Source organism: Micromys minutus, assembly GCF_963924665.1.
Source record: "Micromys minutus genome assembly, chromosome: 1".
Lineage (NCBI taxonomy): Eukaryota > Metazoa > Chordata > Mammalia > Rodentia > Muridae > Micromys > Micromys minutus.
Window position 1 is genome coordinate 22,666,239 of NC_137969.1, and position 24,571 is coordinate 22,690,809.

The 24,571-nt window shown below is 46.8% G+C and overlaps 1 protein-coding gene across 3 annotated transcripts in view; it reads left to right on the forward strand.

Annotated features, from left to right (window-relative positions):
* Nucleotides 1-24,571, forward strand: part of SLC2A9 (solute carrier family 2 member 9) — a 106,675-nt gene that overhangs the window by 36,282 nt on the left and 45,822 nt on the right. For all 3 annotated transcript variants that reach the window (XM_080917482.1, XM_080917481.1, XM_080917483.1), the window contains exons 6-7: nt 11,389-11,521; nt 23,392-23,579. In XM_080917482.1, the coding sequence (XP_080773608.1) occupies nt 11,389-11,521; nt 23,392-23,579 (321 nt within the window). The remainder of the gene's footprint in view (nt 1-11,388; nt 11,522-23,391; nt 23,580-24,571) is intronic.

The window sequence follows — 24,571 nt, forward strand, 5'->3', positions numbered from 1 at the left end:
AGCCATAGGCATCTCCATAGGTGTAAGGATTTTATTTCTTTATTTTAATCCCATTTCTCATTTACCTTCAAAAGATGGAGAAGGCTGAGCCTTTAAAAACCTAAAGAACAAAAGGAGATGTTCTGCTCAGGTGGTTTCTTTGAAACTCAAAGGTGGAAGGAAGTGGTGAGAGTTACTTTCTAGCCAGGACTGGCAGAAGAAAGAGCAATCCTAGTGCAGGATCAATTAAACTGGTGTGATGATTTCATTAGACTCGTGGAAACAGCAGCAGCGGGACACTTCTGTGGCATTTTATTCCTCCAAGGGACATGTTAAAAGGCATATTAATAAAGTATGTCTCTGGCGAAGATAAAAAAAGAAAAGCTGGTTCAAGATTGTGGGATATGAGAGGAGAGATGTGAGAATGTGCTTGAGGTAGGGCACTGTGGCTAGGGCATCAGGTCAGGCAGCTAGAAGCTCAGAGCTGGCCTTCTCCATCCTCTTCACAGTCCAGGGAAGTTAGCCACACAACTCACTGAACTCTGCTTCTCACGTTTGCATGGCAAACTCCTTATCTACCCAGCCATCTCTCTGGATATATTTCTTTATCGTTGACGATTAAACTCTTTTGCGCTACTTCAGGGCATGGTGTGAAGACCCTTCACATTTGTGATCTTCCCCTACCTTTCTTCTACTTTCCCCAGGTTCCACCCAGTTCATGTTCGAGATGCTCTTTAGAGGCATTTTGTTTTTTTTTTTTTGCTTTGCTTTGTTTTTCAAGACAAACAAAAAGGGTTTCTCTGGAACTCGCTCTGTAGACCAGAGCGCTCCCTGCCTCTGCCTCCTGAGTGCTGACATTCAAGGTGTGCATCACCCAGCTCCAGGTTCTCTTAAACAGGTGTCAAGTTAGCATGTCCAGACGAGTTCCTGCTTCTGGACTCCCCATTAGTGTCCCTGCAGCTTCCTCATTCTCTGGCTTACCCCACAAGGTTTAAATGTTGTATGACTGCCTCTACTGTCAAAGCTGGAATCTTTTCTTTGCTCATTATCCCCTGGGACCTTGAGCACCATTGTCATTTCAAACAAAACTGACATTGAATGTTCGATCCAAATGACACTAAACTGATACATTGGTTTAAAAAACATAAGGTTGCTTCCTGTTTTCATTTTTCTTTTATTTTAAATTATCTATTTATTGTATGTATACAAGTACACTGTAGCTGTCATCACACACACCGGAAAAGGGCATCAGACCCTGTTATAGATGGTTTTGAGCTACTATGCAGTTGCTGGGAACTGAACTCAGGATCTCTAGGAGAGCAGTCAGTGCTCTTAACTGCTGAGCCATCTCTCCAGCCTGGTTCCTGTTTTTCTGCTAAGAAGAGTATTTCCCTCCTCATATTGGGTCTCCTTTATATTATTTTGTTGTAGTGATTGGAAAGCTGCATTCTCCCCCCCCCTTATATTGTTATTGTTATCTACAGTTGCAGTTCTTGGAAGGAAGATGGGGTCTTTGTACAAGCCAGGCAGCTGCCTTTTCTGCCACTCACGGATTCCAAGCCCTGCTGCTGGGTTTTTTACTAAGAAAATCGACATTGTAATTGTGAAGGAATTCCTAAGCTATTCTCTTTCATTGCTAATGGGATTTCTTTTCAGTATTATGTTTTCAAACTGGTAATTAGCAGGTGTTATATACTGATCTGGGACTCATTTTTACTTCTTAGTAGTATCTGTCATTTGCTTAGCTAGATAGTTCAAAATGATGGCTGTTGGTAGCATCCTTGGAGCCAAGGTCTCCTCTTCCTCACTAGAAGTGACATCCATGACTGCTTGTGGTCTCAGGATGCTGCCACTGCCATTTGACACAGTGGAAGTCTATTGAGAGTTTTATTGGAAACAATTATCATGTTCCTCTTTATATATTTTTAAGAGGGCTTACATGAGGGCTTGCATGTATTTATGTACACCCCGGGTGCAGTGCTTGCAGAAGCCAGAAGGGCATCATGTCTCCTAGAACTGAGTTTCTGTATGGGCTCTGGGAACTGAACTCAGGTCCTCTGCAAGATCTGTAAATGATTAAATCACTGAGACAATAGATCCTCCAGCCACAGAGATGATCTTAACCGTGCCCCACCCCAAACTGCTGCTTCTAATTTTGTTTCTTCAAAGAAAGATCTGACTCTTGGCAAATACATCTCACTGTCTTCTCTCTGTGGCATGTTGAAAGATGGATTTGACAATATTACTTCTAGAACTTTTAGTTTGCCATATTCTTGAGAGATGGTTTTCTAAATAATTTGTCATTTTAATTGCCTTTAAATCAAACTACTCAGGGCAATTTCTTTAGTCCTATCTAGCTCTGATTTTTTTTAATTGCCACTCACTGTTTTGTTTTGTTTGTAGAAAGTAATTCACAAGTGCCTCCCTCAAGGGAGCCAGAAAAGTTGATTCTGAAGTCAGTTTGTGATGAACCTCTGTAAACCCTCCATGTTTGTTTGTCTAAGGAACATAGTTTCTTCTCAGTACAATAGATACAGACCCAAAGAGAAAAGTGATTGTTCCAGCAAAATAATTATTGTAAGATAGCAAAAGACTTTAAACCAGAAAATTACCCTTGGTACTAGAAAGCAGCGATAATGAACGTGTGACTTGTCACAAAAGAGTGACCTTACAGGGTAGGCTGCCAGGAAGTTACCACATGACTGCTAGAGTATCCCAGGCCAGACATCCACGGGCTATATCTCATCTATCACTCACTGACTGAGGGAATTTGAATTAGTTGCTGAACGTCTATGAACATGTCTTCTCATCTGTATAGTGAGATTGATGGTGATGTCTCTTCCACGGGTGTTTTACATATCAGGAAATACACAGCAAGCCCTGGGATCAGACATGCATATAGTATGAAGCTGGTATTAGCTGGCACTCCGCTTATGTTCAGTACTAAGAATGAGTAGCTTTCTTTCATATCTGTCCAGGTTGAAACCTCATTTTTGGGGAGATTTGATTCTGTGCCTATGGCTGGGAGGCAGTGGTCAAAGAATCCTGGCTTTCAGCCTACATATCTGTAGTGGGAACTCTGGTTCCCCTGTGCACAGATCAGGAGGAGCCCCCTGGAGCACAGAACCCTAGGTGAAGTCGTCCCCCTTTGGTCTCCATTTATCTCAAGTGAACCCCACCCCAAGGATATGAAAGCTCTTGTTCTCAAGGGACTTTTTGAGTTAGTATCCAGCACACTTCACTGTGGGAGGAGAGAGATTTTTATTTCAGTCAAGAATATATTCATCTGGGAGAATTTATTCTAAGTCTCCGCACCTGATAGAAAAGCCCTTAGTTGTCCTGACTTGAAAGTCACATCTTTCTTTGGTGAAAGAAAGATTCTCACATGGGGCACCCCTCACTTGCTTCTCATAGCCCAGAAATACCAGATTTTCTGGAAACAGCCACAAGATGAACACCTTTGTATTCTTATTCTGTATGTGTCTGTCTGTCTGTCTCTACGGACATGCATTTGTACATACCATACGCATTTGTTTGTGTACATGTGGGTATATATGTACATGTGTGTATGTGCCTGTGCATGACAGAGGACCACTTCGGCAATGTCCACCTTTAATTTTGTTAGACTGTGTCTCTCATTGGCCTGGGACTCACCAAGGGCAGTGGACCTGCAAGCCTCAAAAACCACTCATTCCCCCCACCCCATGCCACACCCTGTCTAGGGGATCATGCTTGGAAGGTGTGTGTTCTTAATGTCACAGTAGAGTCTAAATGCCATTATTGAATGGCACCCAGTCCTCAACTCTCCTCCTTTAGACATATGGGCTTCCAAACAGGATTGTAACTGCATGGTTTCCCCGGGACTGGGTTTGCATTTCCCAGGAATGTGACATGCCAGGCCTGGTGACCCATCTCCCATTACCCTTCTCATCTTAGTCGCCCTCCTGCCAGAACAGCTAAGCTAGAGGACATAGAGTTGAAGCCTCCTAAAGATCTCATCCCTGGGCCATCCCTGAGCCCCTCCTGGAACTTGCCCTTGTGATTCTGCTCTGACTGTGTCATCCTTTAGGGACTAAGGACAAGGCTTTTCTTGAGGCGCCTTCTCTCTTGCCAGGCACTAGAATTAGCTTTTCCCACAAAAGACTCCTTCCTCTAACTCCCTTTATCCCACATTCTAGTTCTAGTTGAAGTGATTATTCATCTTTCTTACTTTCCAGAACACATGATCAAATGTCTTTTTTTTTGTATTGTCATAGATCCAAATGCACAGTCTGCCCCCTTGAGGAGGAGGGAAGGCACCTTTTTGACCTTAAATTTTCTAGTGCTTCCAAGACTCCGACAGGACCCCACAGAGCTGGTTTGAATGAGAATGGTCTCCATAGGCTCATATATCTGGATGCTTGCTCTCTAGTTAGTGGATCTATCTGGGAAGGGTTAGAAGCTGTGCCTCTATTGGAGGAGGTTTGTCACTGGGGGTGGGCTTTGAGGTTTCAAAAGACCATGGCATTCCCAGTTAGCTTTTTCACTCTGGTTCATTGTTGTCTAAACATGTAATCCCTCAGCTACTGCTTCTGGGCCATGCCTGCCTCCTCTGCCATGCTCCCCACCATGATGGTCATGAACTTACCATCTGAGACTGTAAGCAAGCCCCTAATTAAATGTTTTCTTTCATAAGTCATATTATACCTTCACAGTAATAGAAAAGAAACTAAGATAACCTGCTCCGTGCTTATGGGCTGGGAGGTGACTAGCCAACTCCGACAGGCCACCAAGTGCCTGTGCTGTCTATCTGGGGTGAACCACCTCTCCTGACTTCCAGTCCTCTGTACATCAAAGCCAGTCTCAGTGCCGATTTCGCTCTGAGGCTCCTGGCTGCCTGGACTTCTGATTTGGTGACTCATGCCTCCAGTGGGGCCACTTTACCTCCAGAGGCAGCACAGCCATGGCAGCTGTGTCTGCAAGCGAGGGAGAAAAAGAAGCGAAAGATAAATTTAACAGTTCTTGAAGTCATGTCAAATGGAATTGTAAAGCAAGCCTTTGAAGGTTGTCTGAGCCCAGCTATCCAATCTCTGAAGGGCCACAGGGGAAATGATTAGTAAAGTTGCCCTTTGAGGACATGGCTTTGGGAGGGAGTTGGAAGGGAGGTGATTCTGGAAGTGAGTCACAAGCCCCTGAGGACCGTGTCTTCACTCTCTGGCCACCACAGCCCGTTGCACTGCTTTCCCTTGAAACTGCCTCCCAAATTCTGCCACTTTCCAGCTGAACCAGTGCTCCTGAGATTTCCTCCTCACACAGCCCCGTTACCACTGGAGTGGGCCTTCGGACCATGGCGAGTGGGTTCCTGGCATCCAGGACTCTTGTCTCTGTAGGCACAGGATTCTTTTAAATTTTTTTTCTGGGCTTCCTACTAGACTGAATCCCACAGGGAAGAGTCAGGGGAAGCCTCTGCAGGTTGGATGGATACCTCAGGGTTTAGCAAAGCAAGTATCAGAACACATAGGAGTGACCTAAGGGACAAGTGTGACCTGTATGGCCACGACAGAAGCCAGGAGTGGGAGAGCAATGGGGACAAATGCAGTGGAAATCTTTCCAGAGAGGGTGGTATATACCATGTGGTATGAGGATCCGGACCATTTCTAAGATGGCCACACCCACATCAGCAGGCGGTTGTCTTTTCAACTCTCCCCCTCCCCTTGCCAAAGAGCAGTTTCTCTTAGCAGAGCAGAAGACACCTGTCTGGGAACTCAGGCTCACTGCAGGCAGCGAGGGCTTCCAAATGTATTAGAATCTCTCGATTTCTTTGGTTTTGCACTGTCTGTTCCCTCTGCCTGTGTTTCCGTTATCAACCTCATGTGTTCTTGTCATGCCTGGTCTACTCATGGATGTAATTACCACAGGTCCACTGATTGGGCAGGTGCACTCCCATGGGGGCAGATGGCTGCTGGTGCAGATTTGGGTCTTGAGGGTCTTTCTCCCAGTCTTGTTTTTTGTGGCCCCTTTATGTTGGCCTGTCAGGAGTCTCAAGGGTGAATGTCTTGCATCCTTCTGGATACCCCCATGGAAGGATGCCCCCACTTTGTTATTCTCTCCTTAACAGAAGGCTGAAGACCTCATTTCACAGTTGTCACCAGGCCAACCTCTCACCCTCACAGTTACCTTGCTTGTCAATGTTCATATCACCATGCTTAGGAATCAAAGATAAGCAAGCACAGTCTATCTACCTTGTTTGTGGGAAGTTTCCTCTTTCTGTAAGCCTCTATTTACTGTGCAATACACAGATGGTACCCTGAAAAGTATAACAAAGGGATTTTAAAATAGTTATAAAATGCTGGATCAGACAACTCTCTAAAGGATGCTTGAATCATCATCCCTTAAATGGGGAATTGAGGCCACCATACCTCCAGAGTCACCGGAGCATGAATAAGTAGATTCAGCCTTATCTGAAATCAAACCTTATAGATCCCCAACTTCAGAGCTACTAAGGAGAAACCCAATCTGTACAGAGAGTCTGCGTGCACCCCTACACTCTCACTGCTTTTGCAAGCATCCCCCAGTGTCCTGCTGCTTGTGCGAGCCTTCTTGCTTTGAGATCTAGTTGAGAGCTACTGATGAGTGAGGGATAAAGAGACACTCAGCAGACAAAGAGAACAATGGGACTCAGAAGCCAAGGCAATTCAACTGGAAAACAGAAGGCTGGCGAAGGGATTAATCGTGGGTTTCAATTCCGAGGAGAGTGGCTCTGAGAACAGCCTTACTCCTTAGGAATCAAAGAGAGAATTCTACAATTATGGTCATGAAATTTAGGCGTGTCTCAGCAAGGTCCAGCTACACAGTGACCTGTGGGACCATGTGGACTGCAGAGGATAAGGGGACAGAGCTGATGAGCACATGTCAGGGTTCAGCCCCACCCCCACAGCTACTTATAGTGCATAATTTATAGCATAGGTAGGGAGTGTAATTGTCAGTGGGGTAGAAAATTCCTGGGACCTTGGCTTCTTCAGCTGAATCAGGAGAACCAGCAGGGTTGCCAAAGGCTCAGTAAATTTGTACAAGCTCAGTAACTAATAGTGACTAGAGGTGGCTCATAGGGTCAGTGACCTTTAAAGCCAGTGTGGAATTTTGACTGTCTTTCAAATAGAAGCAGAATAAAGAATGGATAACTTTTGCTGTAAGACTTCCCAGCAGCCCCAGGCTCAGGTTCTTCATCTATAAAATAGGAATAACAGAGGGTTGTCTTCAGAACCAAACAAGGCAGAAGACAGCTCAGCCCTTCTGAAAGCAAGAGATGGAGGGAGGACAGTAGGGGGATGAGCATGCTATGTATAGGAATATAGGGGCCCTATAGGAGACTTAGTGCATGGGGAACATGGATGTTCCTGGATTGTCATGACATTATTGATAACAGAGGGAAATGGGGGCAGTAATATAAACTTGTAAAGGATCTCTCTTTTTGTAGAAATAGAATAAGACCATGGATGCACACCAAAAATATCTAGAACAAATATGGTCATAAGAAATGCAGATATTGTAGAAGATGGAACAGACCCTCAGAGACCGATGTGGAGGAGGGGAAAGATTGTTATGCCACACTCAGATGGCCATTTTGTACCCCAGGGCTGTACTGTGAAGCTGTGGCCATCAGGGCTCTTCTTTGGGAAGTGGCTGGAGGTAGGCGTGGCTGGATCACAGGTGTTCTTGCTGATGGAGCTCTTTGCCCTCTGAGCCCCAGCTCCTCCATCCTTTGAGATCAGATATGTGGCAGAGTCACCTTCTCAGGGTGGCCCAGCTTCTTATACAACATCTACCTCACAGATCGACTGATACCCACACCTGTATCCTCCTTTTGATGGAATCATTGCTGTGCTGTTGTGAGCCACTGGAGTTGAGTTTGAGTGAGCTGCTAAATTCTGCTCAGGGGACAGATTTAGCCTAATAGAACCAACACACAAATCTCCCAGTTAGATATCAGCTGCCAGGCCTGAGAGAGTTACTGCTATGTTTTGCTTTAAACCGAGGGACAATAACAAGGGAAGAGCCTATGCAGGGGTCAGAAGAGCTAACCCATTATCCAGCTAGTCCCCCCAACTTCTCGAGGAACCTCCTATGCATTCCCTGACCATTCAGGGCTCAAGTTTCTCTCCAATAGAACTGAAGTCATAAGAATGCTGCTTAGATAGGGAGATCTCAACTATGTTTCTATAAAACGTCATCTGTTCTCTAATAGGGTGCCTACAGGAAAAGCTTAAGTTTAAAAACAAATACATCAAGAATGTCCCATGAGGGAGGTCTCACCTCTAATGACTTCTTCCATGTCACCAGTCACCTTGCCCAACATCCTCAGTCTTCCAGCACATACTGAGCAGCCCGCCATGCTTCAAGCACTGGCAGATGCATCAAGATGTGACACTAGGGTTGGCTCTTGGGAAACCCAGTCGCCTGGAAGAAAGAACACTGAAAAACAAAGTCACTCAGTTTTTCATGGAGCTATATAGAGACCTCATCCCACTGACAGCCTCCCATACACAGATTGTGAGTATGCAAAAAATAAAAAGAAGAATGTTGCTTCTCCAAAGAGCCTTGGGGATGGGCAGCTGTTGTTTCATGCTCAGTAACAGTCCAAGCTGCCTCTGCCAATAGGCAAGGTGGCCTGGTCACCTTCAGGTTCCCTGCTTCATTCCTCTGGGTTTCCTGGACAATAGGTGTTGTAAAATACTTTGATTCTGTGAGATTCACAATGCCCACTCTACTTTAAAAATGGTGGCTGTCTCATAGTAGTCTAGGAGGAGATTCTATATAGAAAGGACCAAAGTGTTCCATCGCTTCAAAGAAGTAAGGCTTAGAAGTTCATCTTTAAAACAGAGGTCTTCCAATCGAAAGTGCAAGACACAGTTGTTAGAACACCCACATACCTTCCCCACTGGTGTGTTAAACATTGTCTTGGTCAACAAGGTTGCCTACATCGGTCTTCCAGGGGACAATGGGTACAAGGACTCCTGACACAAAGCCACTGTGTCCCTTCGCATCATCTCAGGCCCTCACTGGTCTCACAAAGACTTCTCCAATGCACACCCATAACACCTATGACACTTTTGGTCTTGCCTAGGTAGGGGAGTAACACTCGGTTGTTTAATTAGTTAATAGAGTAGCTGGCTTCTTTATGCCATTTTCATTCAGGCTTCGTTTTGCTTACCACGAGTCTTTCTCTCTCATCTCTATTCCTTAGGCTCCCATGACCTTTGCCCACTGTGCTCTCTTTCCCTCTCATATGCCCCCTGCACTGCCCCCTACCCACTAACACTGCCCTCCCTTCAAGCCTCTTTTCTCTCTTCTCAAGGGACTCTATCTGGTTTCCTAGTCTTTAACTCCCTCCAGATGCATGGCTAGAATCTGCGCTACATGTGAGAGAGAATGCAGTATTGGTTTTTGTATGGTTACCTTGAATTATATGTTTTTAAAACATAAAAAAACCAGCCAGAGTCTGAGGCCACCCTCTAGGAGTAGCAAAAAGAACCCTGAAACTTGTCAGTGTAGGAGAAAATGCCTCCCGCTCTCATTTGCTTCTCGATAGAGAAGGGTAGCTATTGGACAACAGTGCAGCATAATGTGTTGCTTCTTTCGTGTTGATACAACGCCATGAGCACCATGGACGACCTTTGCACCAGCAAGACAGATAGTCAAGTCCAGCTCACCTGGCTCCAGCTCCTGTCAAGTCAAACAAGGCTCCTCTGGCAGCCTTCAGTCCCCTCCTAGGATAGCTTAGGGCACTTGTTCACAGCCATAGTGATTGGAGTATAAGCAAATACAGATCCGAGCTATCTGCTCAAGAGCAAGGTTCTTTGCCACTCACTTGGTGACCCTGGGTTAGGCTGAAGGGTCTGCCTTGGTTATGGTGGTTTTTACTGTTCCTTGTCAGACTGCTTCTATGTGGTATTTTCATGTGACCTATGCATCATCGTGAGACCTAATGCCATGCAAATGTTATGTAAATAGTTGTTACACCACATTGCTTAGGGAATGATGACAGAGAAAGAGGTCTGTCTGTGAGCGCTCAACATGGATATGTGTTTTTTTTTTCTTTTCTGAATATTTGCAATCCACAGTGGGTGGCACCTATGAGTGCGGAATGCACAGGCAGAAATGACAGAGTGTTCATTGTTCTCTGCCATGGTTTCAAATGGTTCACTGAAATATAATTTGCATGCCGGTTTATACTAAAAACCCTGTGGATCACCCAATTTCTCTCTTTGCATGGTCTTCTTGTCACAAGCTTCCTCAACTGAGAAGCCTGGCTTGGCCTTGCCTGTCACTCAAAGGGAGAGGCTCAGTTGAAGTCCCCACTAGTTTCAGAGAAGTGGAGGGAGGGCTAGAGTAACCTTGGGGATGATAGCCGAGCTAGTGCTGGCCGAGTGTCCTTGCAGGCCCCTTCTGACTTGCTCTGTGCTTCAGGGGTCCCTGCTACTGCACCCTGGCAGTGTCTGGCACTCTCATGGGCTCCCTGCCATTAGGGCTTTACAGTGGGTCACAGAAAAGCTGACAGGGACAATTGGTTGCATGATGAGGACAAGCAGTCACATGTACCCAAGCGCTCTGAGTTCATTGGCCCTGAATAGGCTAGCAAACCCATCGTGTGAGGGCTTCTTGGGTTCCAGTGTGTCTTGCTCTCTTCTGGGTTGTCTGCTTTGCCTGTTTTAGGAAATAAAACATACTGGGTCTCCAGCTTGGAGCCAGAGCCTTTTGTCAATACTGCCCAGGGTGCCATGCTTCTATAGGGCACAGAATGGGAGAGTATTTGTAAAGCTGGGTGACAAAGACAGGGAAGAGGTGTCACCTTGATGGGCACAAGAACATATGTTCCACAGGGCATTTAGGTCACATTAAGTTGCACTGCATGAGGCAAATTGATGACACGTGTTGGAGGTGGCCATTTGTCCTTCCCCGCCAGCTGGAGAAGGAAGGTCCTCCATACCTAAGGGTCATCCTTCCTTCCCCTGTCTTCCCTGACAATAGGAAGATGGCGGGTACGGCACAGGAGGACTCTTGGTCCAGTTTCACACTCAGGCATGTCTGACCCCATGCCAATGGCAAGTTATGCGGAGGAGCAGAAGAGCAGAAGAGACCCAAGAGACCCCAAGTTGGCTGTGGTGGCCCATGCTAGGAGGCCAGCCACCTCTGGTAACCTCTCAAGTGGCCTGACTGCCAGGAGCCATCTGCTTTTCAGAGATGTGCTAGGTCACCATCCATGGGGACTCTGAGGTCACACAAACTCAGTGTTCTGTTGCTTCTCTTAGCTGTTGCCAGTGGGGACAAGCTAAGCAGGGAGGCTTCCTGCAGAGTCCAAGCTGCTCAGTCTAGTGTACCCAGTAAAACAGCCAAAGGCCCCCCGCCATCAGCAGAGTCTTCTCCCTACAGGAGAGCACCTGGCCATACCTGTTCGGAGTGATCATTGTCCCCGCCTTGGTCCAGCTGGCAAGCCTGCCATTTCTCCCCGAGAGCCCACGCTACCTCCTCTTTGAAAAGCACGACGAGGCAGGAGCCATGAAAGGTAGGGTCCTTCCCTTTCACCACACAATGCTAGCCTATGCCTGGGTCCCAGCCAGATGCTAGGTGGTGGAACAGAGCAAGCGCCGGCATCTCTGAAAGCACCATAGAGAGAGGGACCCCTGCTCTCTTCGCCTCCTCAGCTTTGGACACTGGTTCAGATAGCAGAGGCTCTACAGTGTGAAGAGTGTGGTTGAAAAGAGCCCAAGAGGCTCGATTCCAGCAATTGGGCTTGCTGGAAGAAATGGAGTCCTCCCGTGGAAACAGGATATGGCCTGGCTTGGGAGAACGCCTCTCCACCTGCCCAGCTAAGGAAGCACCCTTGGGAGGGTGGGCCATGTGGGATACAGTGAATGAGTCAGATTCCAAAGTCTTACTTCACAGCCCAGTAGAAATGTGTGTAAATGTGTGTTTGATATATACATATTAAGCCATAATACACAATAAATACTATGCCTAGACTTGGTAAAAAGAACAAAGATAATGAGATCCTGGCCTTGGAGTGAAACATAATTCTGAGAGTTGCATTCTTCTCAGTAACAGTACGCATTCCTATCAATAATGGTATGCATTTCTATCAATAACAGTACACATTCCTATCAATAATGGTACACATTCCTATTAATCAATAAAAGAACTGGTTTCACTCCAGATGTTCAGCAAACAATTGCTTTTTGACATTCTGAGTGTTGTCAGGCAATGGGAAAGACAGGATCATGTGATGGCATCCCCGCCACCCTGGAGTGACTGGAGTGGTCTGTTAGGATGGGCAGAACATGTCTAAGGACAGAGACTGTAGCTGGTGTCCTGCTTGCCTAGCATGTGTGAAGTCTTGGGTTCAACCTCAAGTTTTCCAAACAAAACAAAAGTAGAAAACAGAACTCTGGGTGTGGTGGAGCATGTATGTAAATCCAAAGTTCTGAAAACTGAAGCACGATTGTGGCCTTTAAGAAACAAAATCCCAAATGTTCAATTTTACCAATAAAGACTCAGGAGCCAGAAGGCTTGGTAGTTCAGAAAGGGAGAGAAAGCACGCAGGTGACGACCCAGAAGGAAATGACCCAGAAGGAAAAGACCCTCTCTTCCTCTCCATGCTGTCTTAAATACCTTTCAACTCAATGCCCCTCCTTTCTACTTCCTGTGTTTTCTTATGTCCCCTGACAACTGGTTGCATGCTCTACCTCTTAACCTATAGCTGACTTTATTTATTCCTGTTTACAAAAAGCTCTTGGATTAAAGCTGTGGGCTATGGCTGAGACACACCACAACAAGAAATAGGTTTTTCCAGTTCACAGTCTTGGGGTTCAAAAATGTGATCAAATCATCCTGCAGCTCAGGAGGATCCTCATGAGCTTAGAGCCAGTCTAGGCCACAGAATAGGAACCTGTCTTAAGAAGGGAAAGATGGAGAGACACCACCCATGACTGCAAACTGGAAAGTACTCACATATTTTTAAGAACCTAATGTGAAATCCTGTTGTTTAAAGCAAATCACATGACCATGTTCAGAGTCAATGGGTGGTGACTACACACTCAGAAGACAAAGGACACCAGCATAGAAAGGTCATAAATCAAGGCCAACAGTGTAATAGGTCCCATGAGCCCCTTCAGACATTTCCACTCAGTGCCACTACTAGATCACAGTAGCCTGGGATCAAGTCCTAGACTTAGCTTTTATTTAAGAGACACTGCTTAAGCCTAAAACTGGGGGCAAGAGTTCAAACCTGTTCCAAGAGGAAGGGCAACTAGTTAACTGAGTAGAAATGTAATGACATTATGGGAAATGTTATGGGCAAATAGATACTTCATAGACTTCATAGATTGGGGCCCAGGGAGATCGCCATGATGAAGTAGCTTCAGGAATCATCTTCTAAAGTTACTGCCATCGACTGGCATTCCAGCCAGGAGTGGACAAGTGAGAAGGGGGGATCCAGAGTTCCCTTTGGCAATGTCACATACTTCTGTTCATGTCCCTTTAGACAGAACATGATCTCACAGCTTCTCCTCCCTACACAGAGCCTGGGGATGTAGTTTTTCAGCCATCTGTTATCATAAATGTCAGAGTCTTCTCCAAGGGGAGAGGGCAATGAGTCATGGCATCTACATCTTCCAGATTCTGCTGTGTAAGAGGAGAGTGAGAATGGCTTGGTGATTGACAGCAGCTGAGAGAAGCCATGTGGAGGCCCCAGAGGTTGATAGCTTATGGCTCTATATAAGTAGCCATTAAGCAGAACAAGAGATGAGGATGAGCTGGTACATGAAAAACAAGCATACATTTAAGCTAAGGAAAAGCTTCGAGGTCTGTGTGAACTGCCTCCATGCATCAGGCAGGGAAGGGCAACGGGAGATGTTACAGCAGGGAAAGGCATGCACATATCATGGAGAACCCTTTAAGGCAGAGCCCTGAGACCAACAGGTATCATCTAGCTCCACCTCTGCGTGTCTGCATGGACCTCTGTATACCTCTGCATGGAGGGTCCATGGAGGTCTGACTCTCTGGGCTTCAGCTCTAGTCATCCCAGAGGAGCTGGGCTCTACTCTAGAATCAAGTGTTTCAATGGACCAAGCAAAGCTTGTATTTGTAGCTCATTTAGGGCAAGAAGGAGCAGAGTGGTTTAAGGAAACGCTGAATCACAGTGTGTGTTGGTGCAGTATTGGGGATGTAGTAGTGAGCATATCTGTCTTCCTAAGCCTAGTGTAGTCATCAGGCGACAGTGTTGGGGCATTGTCTGCTCTCATAGCCCCATGGACACATGATGTCTCCATATCCTCCTTGGCCTGGTCCCTCTGACCAAGCAGGTGAGGGGACACAGGCACTGACTGAGTAGTTAGCTCCTGTATCTCGGCACCCAAGCCTCCCTGACCCTCGAACTCTGTCTGTATGGAATCTCAGTGAGTCTTCAAGCTCTACAAATTCCCTCCACTGTTTCCATCTCTTCATGGTGCTAGTGTAGAACACAGAGACACAGCCTCCACCATTGCATTAAAGGGTCTGCTTCCTATTTCCTAGAGCCTGGACCTGTGGTGAGGGCATGGTGTGTCCATCAGACTTAGCACCCCTGTGACTAAATATCTAATATAAACAATATAAAAAGAAGGGAAGTTTCAGAGGCTTCTGTTCATCACAGTAGGAGATGTGGCAAAGCAATTCATACTATGTTGAGCAGGAACCAGAGCTAAGCCTTCATAAGGAGGGGTCAGGATGAGAGACAGCTCCCAAAGGTACTCAGGCAGATGACCCATTCCCTCCAGCCAGGCCCCCACCTTCCACACTTCCCTTGTCCCATGGTCTCTTCACATTTTATATCCACCAATGTATTAAACTGTTCATTATCTCAGAACCCTCTTGGTCTCATCCTCTCTGGAGACACACCCAGAGTGAGTTGTGTCAATCCCCTGGGTGGCTCTCAACCCCATTCTGCTGACACTCAAAGGTGACATAAGAGAAAGGAATAAAGGCCGTTGATGGAATCAATGAACTGGATTCAGACTAGAAGAGTATCTGCCTAGGAGGGGACAGGAGGGGACAGGAGGGGACAGTGTCATCACAAGGATCCTTCTAGAAAGTAGGACTTGGGGCAGGGGGAGAACCAGAGAGACGCCCCCATGAGAAGGACTTGGCTGAAGGAGACCGTCTTTCAAGGTGATGGGACAGGGCCATGAGTCAGGCAACACAGGCAGCAAATGGGAACTAGGAACCATCAAGAAGCTTACCTGTGTGCCCTGTCTGAGGCACTGAGCTCATCTGATCCATTATGTAACATGAAGTACTTCCAACCTGCCTTTGGCCATGGCTGGGCCACAGGAAATAATACTGTCATTTTCCCAGGAGGAACCACCAAAGAAATATCTCGGAGCTTCCTGGCAGCTAGGACAAAAATAATGAGTTGACTCCATGGACTCTTTTCACCAGTGTTCCAGGAAAATAAGATATGGATCAAAGTCAGATAAGGTCCTGAGTGCTGGAGCCTGTTATTGGTAAGAGTCCATTAGGAACCTGAAGTCTTCACAGATCAGGAGAGTGTCACCTGTGTCAAGAGCCACCGGAGAGAAGCCCTGGGTTCCAAAGAAGTGATACTGGGAAGCTTGGGGAAAAGCTTCATGGAGGAGGTGACAGATGAGTGGGCAGGGAGATGATGTACATGAGCCAGGTGAGGATGACTGAGGACCGTGCACAGTTAGGTTGATGTTACACACGTGAATGTGTATGGCTGGGCGGAGCACATACAGACCACAGAGGAGGCCAGTGCTCCCTCTCAAGCCTCCCACAGCTGTCATTCATCATGGGCAATCTTCTCATGTGCCCCAGCTCAGAGTGGCCCTCCGGAAGCTTGCCGGTTCTGTCTCTGCTGTGCTCTTTCTAATTCCTCCTTGAGGACAGCCATATAGAGAGAGCTGTCACATGATTGCCCAGGAACAGAGATAGAACTGCAGTAGGACCCAGAGCTCTCTCTCTCTCATCCTAGCAGGAGCATGTGGCCATCATACTTTGCCCACTTAAAGCCACACCTGTAGAGATATGAATAAATTAGTGGCCATACAAGGGCAGAGGGAATTTCATCCCAGTCAAAGTGAGCTTCTTTTAATTGGTCAGTCTTTGTGGTCCAACCCCTACCACACAACAGCACTCAGGAGCTGAAGCTAAATGAAACTGAGCCAAGTCTCTCCTCTCAGCCTCTCTATTCTATATTATTTTTCTCATTGTTCTTCTGAGATATGTGAAAAAACGCATCACACAACTGGTTCTGGGGCACACACACCCCAAGTTCCTGCAGGGCAGTACACATAGCAGCACCTACCTTCCAAGGCTGTTGCAATAGGAAGAAAGTCTGTGAGGTGCATGGCACATCATAGGTACAGAAAATGCCAGGCTCCTGATTGTCCAGGGTTCCTGCTTTAGTCATGGCAAGTCTGTAAGGGGCAATAGATTTGAAACTCACTGCTTCTAGCTCAGAAACAAACTGGGCCACATAGACTTTATTCCAGATGAGAAATGAACATGTCCTCCCTTCTCCAATTCTTTAGATTTAATGACTAGAGAACAGGCAAAAATGTGAATGGGGTGAGTCTGCGGGGAGCCGCTTGCTTTCAGATTGAAGAAAGGGTGCGCCAGGAGCCATGGAGGAGACCTGAGATGGATTGTTTTTCAAAGACCAGGGTAAATGGTCTAATGGAGGACCGTTCTCCATAGGCTAATGCCAACTACAGGTGACTGAGACTGCTTCTCCCCTGGGCTCAGCCATTATAATCATGGTGTTTGTTCTGTCTCCTTCCCCTCAGAAGCTGTCATCTCACTACATCCCAGCATCCACAGAGCCCAACACTTAGACAGAGACCCACTTGTCCATCTGTCTTCCTGTTGGGTCTGGGTCCACAGTTTCCCTGAGGTAGTCACCAAGACTCTGTGTACACTTCTGGGAGAAAGACTTCACAGTCCCCAAAGCCAGTTCATCCTTAGTCATGTGAGTCAGGCTGTCCTCATGCTGGTCCAATGCCCTCACTTCAGATCTCCTGCCTGTGACCTTGTTCTGACCTTACCAAGGACAGCAAGAACTCCACTCATACCAGACTCTGTTAGAAACATCTCAAGGTTTGTACTGCTGTCAACAGCTTCCAGTTCTGACAGGGCTGAGTGAAAACAGAAGCCACCATGATAGCTACTACTTAGCTGCAAGCAGTGTGCACCCCAATACCTACCTGCCCAGTCTCTTGTACTTCAGGTCTCCCTTCTCTAAAGACAGGCTAAAGGAAATGTTCTTCTTCACAGGCTTAAGGTGGGAAAGACTTAATTCTATACAGCCCTCTTCATGCTCTGAGTACAGTGTAGTTCACGCTAACACTAACTCAAAGAGCTCGTGCTGATGTACCTGATGGCAGGGGGACAGCATGAGCAAACCCAGGGGTGTCTCCTGTGTCTACCCAGAACTCAGGGTGCAAAGGGAGAAGAAAGGAAGGCAGGGAATCAAAGGGTAAGGGCAGTATTAGTTCTTGTTAGGGACTAAAGGTTTGTACACTTCTAATTTATATATTGAGGTCCTAAGCCCCAGCAGGATGGCACTCAGAAACCAGGGAGAGATAGAGAGAGAGAGAGAGAGAGAGAGAGAGAGAGAGAGAGAGAGAGAGAGAGGTGAGGGAACTCATCCTGGGCTATTCCTTCCAGCAGCTCATGCCAACAAAGACTATTGCCAGCTCTGCCTTACTGCCTTTTAACATTTAGAAAACAGAAACAGAGGGATCAAGTCTTATAAGAGAATGGGAATTTTCTGTGGGTGGGACAAGCTCGGGTCAAGCAAGAACATTGACATTACTCCCAGGGGCCATTACTAGTGCTCAGAAGGAGTCTTCGGGAACACCTGCTAGTCACAGGAACACTCCTGTACCTTTCCATTGCAGTTGTCATCCAGCTGTGAGACAGCTGTGAGCACAGATGTGAGCAGATAGTTCCATGCCTTCAACACACCATATGTTCTCCACGGGCAGGAGCCCATCCAGCCCACATACAGTCCGGTGTGGATGTGTGGGGAGTTAATTCCTTTCAGATGAGCATCCAGCCTTCCTGGTGGAAGACATTCTGGGAGCTATTCCTTCAGGGGCTGCTCAGAAGTCCAGTGAGACCAACCCACCTGTGCCGGGCAGCGGTATATTGAGCTGTTGGCCTTCCAGCGTTCACACCTGCAGCCTCCTCATACAAAAGCCCTAGGCTGTGCTTTCAGGCACCCAGTCTCAGGCCAAGTCCCTTTCCTGTTCTCACCTGAAGAGTAACAACACTAACCTTATTACCTAGGGGCGGGCGGGGGCACTCCCAGGAGAACTGAATAAGGGCAAGAAGCCTGCAGAATATGTTCTCTCACTCCTCCCACCTCTGTGTGTATGTGTGTGTGTGTGTGTGTGCGCGCGCGCGTTTGACAGAGAGAGATAAAGGGGGAGGGAGAGAGAGGTGGGAGAGAACTAGTTTATCTTCTAAAGAGGGAAAAATAGGAGCCAAGGTGGTTTCGGTATTGTCCTTGGCAGTAAGATGAACCCACAGAACCTGTATATAGGCCGAGGCAATGAGGCTGCTGACCTGGTGCATCCCACTCACCACACAGCACCATCCCTGGAACAAAGCATCTGGAGACAGCGAAAACATGGCCAGAAAAAAATTCTCTATTGTCCCCAGTGTCAGTCAGCAACCCTGGTAAAGTAATAAAATGATTCACTTCTTATATAGACAAGCACAATTTTGCAAAGCCCACAGAAACTCATTTGAATTATTGTAAAGCAGGAATAGTAGAAAAAAAACTCTTCAAGATAGATGCTGTGGTTTTTATTATTCTCTCTCTCTCTCTCTCTCTCTCTCTCTCTCTGTGTGTGTGTGTGTGTGTGTGTGTGTGTGTGTCTCTTTCTCTATCTCTCTCTCTCTCTTTCTCTATCTCTCTCTCTCTCTGTCTCTCTCTCTGTCTCCCCCTCCCCCTCCCTCTCTCCCCGCTCTTCCTGCATTATGTGTGACTTCAGGCATGAGTGTACCACAGCATGCTATTTATGCAGAGGTCAGAGGGAAACCTCAGGTGTTGGTCCTGACCTTCTACCCCATTTCCGAAGATCGCTCTTTGTTTTGGGGGATTTCTTTGTTTGTTTTGCAGCTGTGTGTGCCATGGTGGTCTAGGAATTCTGGCTCTTCCTCCCCATCTTGCCATAAGAGTTCTGGGCTTACAGACATGCGCTGCCAAGGCTTTGCAAGGGTCCTGGGATCTGAACTCAGTTTTAAGTGTACAAATACAAGAATTCTCACTGGTGATCTGAGTATACAGTCTCGACTCCCAGACAGACACATTTCCAAAGATCTCTTTTCATCCAAAGATGACTTCATTTAAACACTGCTACCTTCACACCCCTGCAGAAACGTCTCCCTTATCTTGAGCACGTAGATGAATTATTTGCTAATTTTACATTCTCTGCTAGGCAGCACCAGTCAGATCCCTTGAGACTGGAAGTGCCTTGTAATTGGAGTTCAGGCAGTGTCCCCATTGTGTCACAACTTGGTTTGTGCTTCCATTTGTTAGTTTTTACATCTTTAATTTCTTTGAGGATTTTTGTTTGTTTTTTTTTTCATTGTTTACTCAGTCCCCTGTAGCCTGAGCCTGAGCTCAAGTTCACCGTGTAGTTGTATGCGTTACTGTTTTGATGCTATGATAAAACAGCATGACCAAGGCGGCTCATAGAAGAAAGAACGCATTTGTGTTTACGTTTCCAGAAGAATAAGAGTCCAGCATGGCAGCGAGTGTCAGGCATGATGGCAAGGGCAGAAGCTTAGGGCTCACATCTTGAAAGCAGAAAGAACACACTGGGAGTAGACCAAGACCTCAAGCTCTCAAAGCCCACCCCTAGAGACACACTTCCTTCTTGCTGGTGGAAGTATGAGCCTCCTCAAACAGCACCATCAGCTGGGGATGGAGCATTGAGACACATGAGCCTATAGAGGAGATCCCATTGAAACCACCACAGTAGCCATGATGACCCTGAACTCCCGGTGCCCCTGATTCCCATTCACCCGGGCCAAGATTACATGCCTGCACGACCATGCCTTGAAGCCTTGGCAGGTTCTTTATAAAATACCTGTATATTTTTTAGATCAATTCAATCAAAAGACCAAATCATCAGCCTCCAATGTGCTAATTGTTACCCAATTCACTGGCTTTAAACTGCACAAAAGCAACACATCCCTGTGCACTGATCACAAAGGAAAACTGTAGCACGTGATCATTTAAATTTAAATTATCCAATATTTATACCCATAAAGACATGGGAGGCAGGAGCAGAGGTCAGAGCCATAATTTCATTTTCTGAACTGTATACAAAGTATCTACTCACAAGCTTCACTCTACAGCTACCCGCCTAGCTCTTTAGAAATCTCTCCGTATGTCATATTAGTCTACAAGCAAGCTAGTCTACCTTTCTCTTGAGCTCCTTCAAATCCAAGAGGGCTCCTTAGCTCTCCTTCCTAGACAACTGTTTCGCCTGTGTCCTGCCTGGGCTTCTCTGAGGTTCCTGCAAAGCCCAAAGAGCGAATCCCTATCTCTTACCTGGAGCGCCTTCGTTAAAGCTCTTGCAAGCCAAAAGAGAGATTTCTCTCTAGGTCCAGTTGCTATTAACAGAAGTCTCTAACTCCTCCTCTACATCCTTGGAAGGCTCCAGTTAAGTGAGTAGGGGCCAAGCTATTGTCACCTTTTAGGTGGAGGCAGCTCAAGGCCATCCAGCTGACTTCACCTCTGGCCATAATGCAAAGAACACAAGCTCTCTCCCCAGGCAAAGTACCTTAGAATGGGCAGACGGTCTCTCTACTCTACAGCACTCCTATATGTGGAGGCTTTTGCAGGATCACCAAACTGCAGCTCTCCAAGACACACCTAACCACATCTGACCAACGCAATATCTCTCTAAGCTTGTATATTTTGCTAACCATCAGCCTTCCTGTGTACAATAATCAAACACTACTGTAACAGAAAACAACAGTACCCCTCTGGCTTCTCCACAGTGTGGGGGTCTCCCACACCCTCAAACAGACCATAAAGTTCCAGGCCCAGTTACAATAAAATTTTATTAAACTACTTAGAACCTCAACATCTCCTTCTACACCACTTCTTCCCCAATGTAGGACACCACTACTAGGTGGATAATGAAGAGATCTTGGGCTTGCTTTAGAAGCCCCATGACATCCTGATCTTAAATACCAGTCTCAGCGGAATAGAAAGGCTTTGCCAAAATTCCTATTCTTAGAAGTCCTTAGTTCTGCACTGTGTAAGACACAGAGCTTCTCAGAGCATCTCTCTGCATGTGATCACAAAGGATCACTGTGAGTGTTCCACATGACGTTCTTTTGCCTTCTTTGTTATGGGAAAGAAGCCTCCAGACCACTCTGGGTTTTGCTCTGCAAGAGGTAAAGAACACTCATATAGACAAAGTATGGCCGCCACCACTGCACAGAGTCCCAGGCTGCCTGCCAGCTCAAAGCAACTAACTACATCTACACTTGTTCTGGGGACCAAAAGTCTGAAGTCAAAATACCAGCAGAGTCATACTCCTCTCCTAGCTAGTGATGGTGGTCAGTATCCTTAGAGCCTCCGTGCCTTTAGTCTTCCGTAACCTTGGTACCCTAGCATCCTCGGTTCTGCATCCTCAGTGTTCTGGCATTGGTAGTTCTCCTGCATCCTCAGTGTCCTCACATGCTTGGTCTTCCAGTACCCACACTGTGCTTGGATGGCAGTTGCATCCCCCAGCCTCCTCCATGCTTCCATTCTCACTGAGCTCCAGCACCCATTTGTTCTACCCCAGCATCACCACCAGCCCTCACTAGGTGACTGTTTCCCGAGATCACATTCACAGGTACCATAAGAGGACCATGCACGAATGTCCCCATTGCAGCTACTCAGTCCAAGAAGTCCTTGATATCAAAGTAGAGATCCTTGTTATGGGGGAAAGTTCTAGATTTACTATCTGAGCCATACTAACAAAATTACCCTGGATCCTGTTCTCTGGTCCTTACAGAAGATGATGGGGTGGAGAGGTGGGGCTTCAACATACAATAACCATGTAGGAGGGGATGCTGGGAAGATAAAATTCAGGGAATAAGAGAACCCGACCCTGGAGTGTCAGCAAGGACAAGGCTTGTGCAGAGAAATTCTAATGAGTTCTGTGCATTGAATTTGCCTAAGAGCTTCAAGGTGAGAGGGTTAGGGATAAAGTTTTCCATGTTTTGGAATGGAAATATGCAAACTAAGAACCTGTTTTATAACAAAGATGTAGCATTTTCAACTTGGAAGAGAATTTAGGAATACAGTGGTCTGGTGTGTAGTAAAAACCCAGTCACTTTTCTCCAGTACGATTAACCAGGGCTGGCAAAACCATTAAATCACAGCTTCCAAAGGCGTGCTTGGGAGCAGCTCGCAGTGCCTCCGTGCCACCTGAACTCACTGCCTGGAAAATCTGGAATGGGCTTAGCCGCTTTTCTTTTCTGCTTAAAAAGAACAATCTCACACACCCGAGGTGTGGGAGCCGTGTTATTAAGAACAGTGCCTGGTGTGTACGAATGGACTATCCACAGGAGCCATCACCATTGCTATCCTTCCCTGTAGGGGGAGACTTGGGGCAATGAATATGGAAGCCTCCACTCTCAGAGCATGGTGTGCGACCTGGCTGTTAGGATCTCAGTGGTCTGCTTTTATTGGGGTTAAAATATGGTTCCTCCAATGGCTGGAGATTTGCAATGCTTGACTTAGAAATATATCCATCAAGAGAATGTGTGGGTCTTCACTCTCCTACTCAGGACATGCACATTTCAGAGGGTCACATAGAATGAGCTTTAATGAGGGTCCTTAGGTTCAATCCTCTTTTTGCCCATAGAGGCAACTTTGGGGTTTGCAAACTTGTATGTAGGTGACCATTGACCTCTCTCTCTAAATCCCTAGTGAGAATGGGCCAAGCAAACAGGAGGTGCTCAGTAAATGTTCACTGGAATAGCAGTTCTGGTGGGTGAGGTCTAAAGCAAGGTTTGACATGCTCCATGTGTAGCTTGTCCCCAGCTGTGAGGGGCAGGACTGTCTGTAGAAGATAAAGGGAGACAACTGTCCTGAGACATGGATTTGAATTCCGGGCATGCTCTGCTTCTCTGGGGAGAGGGGTGGTGACTGAGACACCCAGGTTCTCTCTCAGCCCCCTCAGTGACTTCAGGAAAGTTGGTGTGTGTCTCTGGGCCTCAATCTTCCTATTTTTAAATATAGTTTTTGTACAGATCCCAAAGATCTCTGATAAGCATATGTGCAGGTAGTGGGGGCCCATCCAATCAGGGCCAGCATCCTAGATGGCTAACATCCCACTCCCTGCCTGTTCTTCTTCACAGCCTTTCAAACATTTCTGGGGAAAGCAGATGTCTCCCAAGAGCTAGAGGAGGCCCTGGCTGAGAGCCGTGTGCAAAGGAACCTCCGCCTGGTATCCGTATTGGAGCTTCTGAGGGCACCCTTTGTTCGATGGCAGGTTATCACTGTCATTATCACCATGGCCAGCTACCAACTCTGTGGACTCAATGCGGTGAGTGTACACACACACACACACACACACACACACACCAGCATCAGCACCAAAGAGAACCTAAAGAAGGCCAGTATGGGGGGTGGCTCAGGGTGTGAGCACTGGGTGTCTAACTTCAAACCCAGCTCTGTAAGCCTCCACTGAGCTGTGCCTTTGAGCATCTGTGGAACTTGGCTTATCCTCGGTTTCCACCTCTGTAGAATGGGATAGAAGGATATGGAGCAATCTTATCCAAGTAAAGTTGTCCTTGTCCTGACACCAGCTGTCCTACTGTGTGTCCCTGGAAATACGTAAGAGTCATGGTTCTCAATAAACAGGCCCAAGAAGTCAAAGGGACAGAGGACCAACATGATTTCAATAGAAGCAGTCTTGGCTGTGCTGGCTTCAGCTTGTTGGACTCTGAGCTGAGCTCTCCCTAAAGGCCCCAGGCTTCTAGCTCTCTCCAGTGTCCCAGAGGGTAAAATCCCTAAATTTGAGAAGTGAGGAGGAATCTGGGTGTGATTGCTTCCTTCTGGGAAACAGTGGGATGCCTCATCTCGGGGTGTGGTCAGTTCTCCATCCTTCAAGGGATGCAGACGGGCTTCTGGGCACACAGCTCAGAGGGAGGGAAGAGCCGCTGTGGGGAAGGCCTCCAGAGAGCCCAGGTGATTGGTACCTGCTCAACTAGAGCCCGGCACATCCCACTGCCGTCTAGGTAGCTCAGGGAGTGACAGAAATGCTCCTGTCCAGAAGCGGGAAATGGCTGCCTAAGACGATCTTGGCCACACATTTTGCCAATTTTCAACAACTCTACATCCTATTTTTGGAAACATTAGTGTAAAACTGAGATCACTTTGCTCCTTAGCCATTTTTGTCTTTTGCCTTGGTCCAGTTAAGTGAGAACTAAGAGGAGTTGGGGAATCAACAGCTCAGCCTAGGACCAGAGTGGTCGCTGCCCATTCTTCAGGTTCCTCCCTTAGACAAACTCAGGGCCAGGCGTATCAGACTCTCAA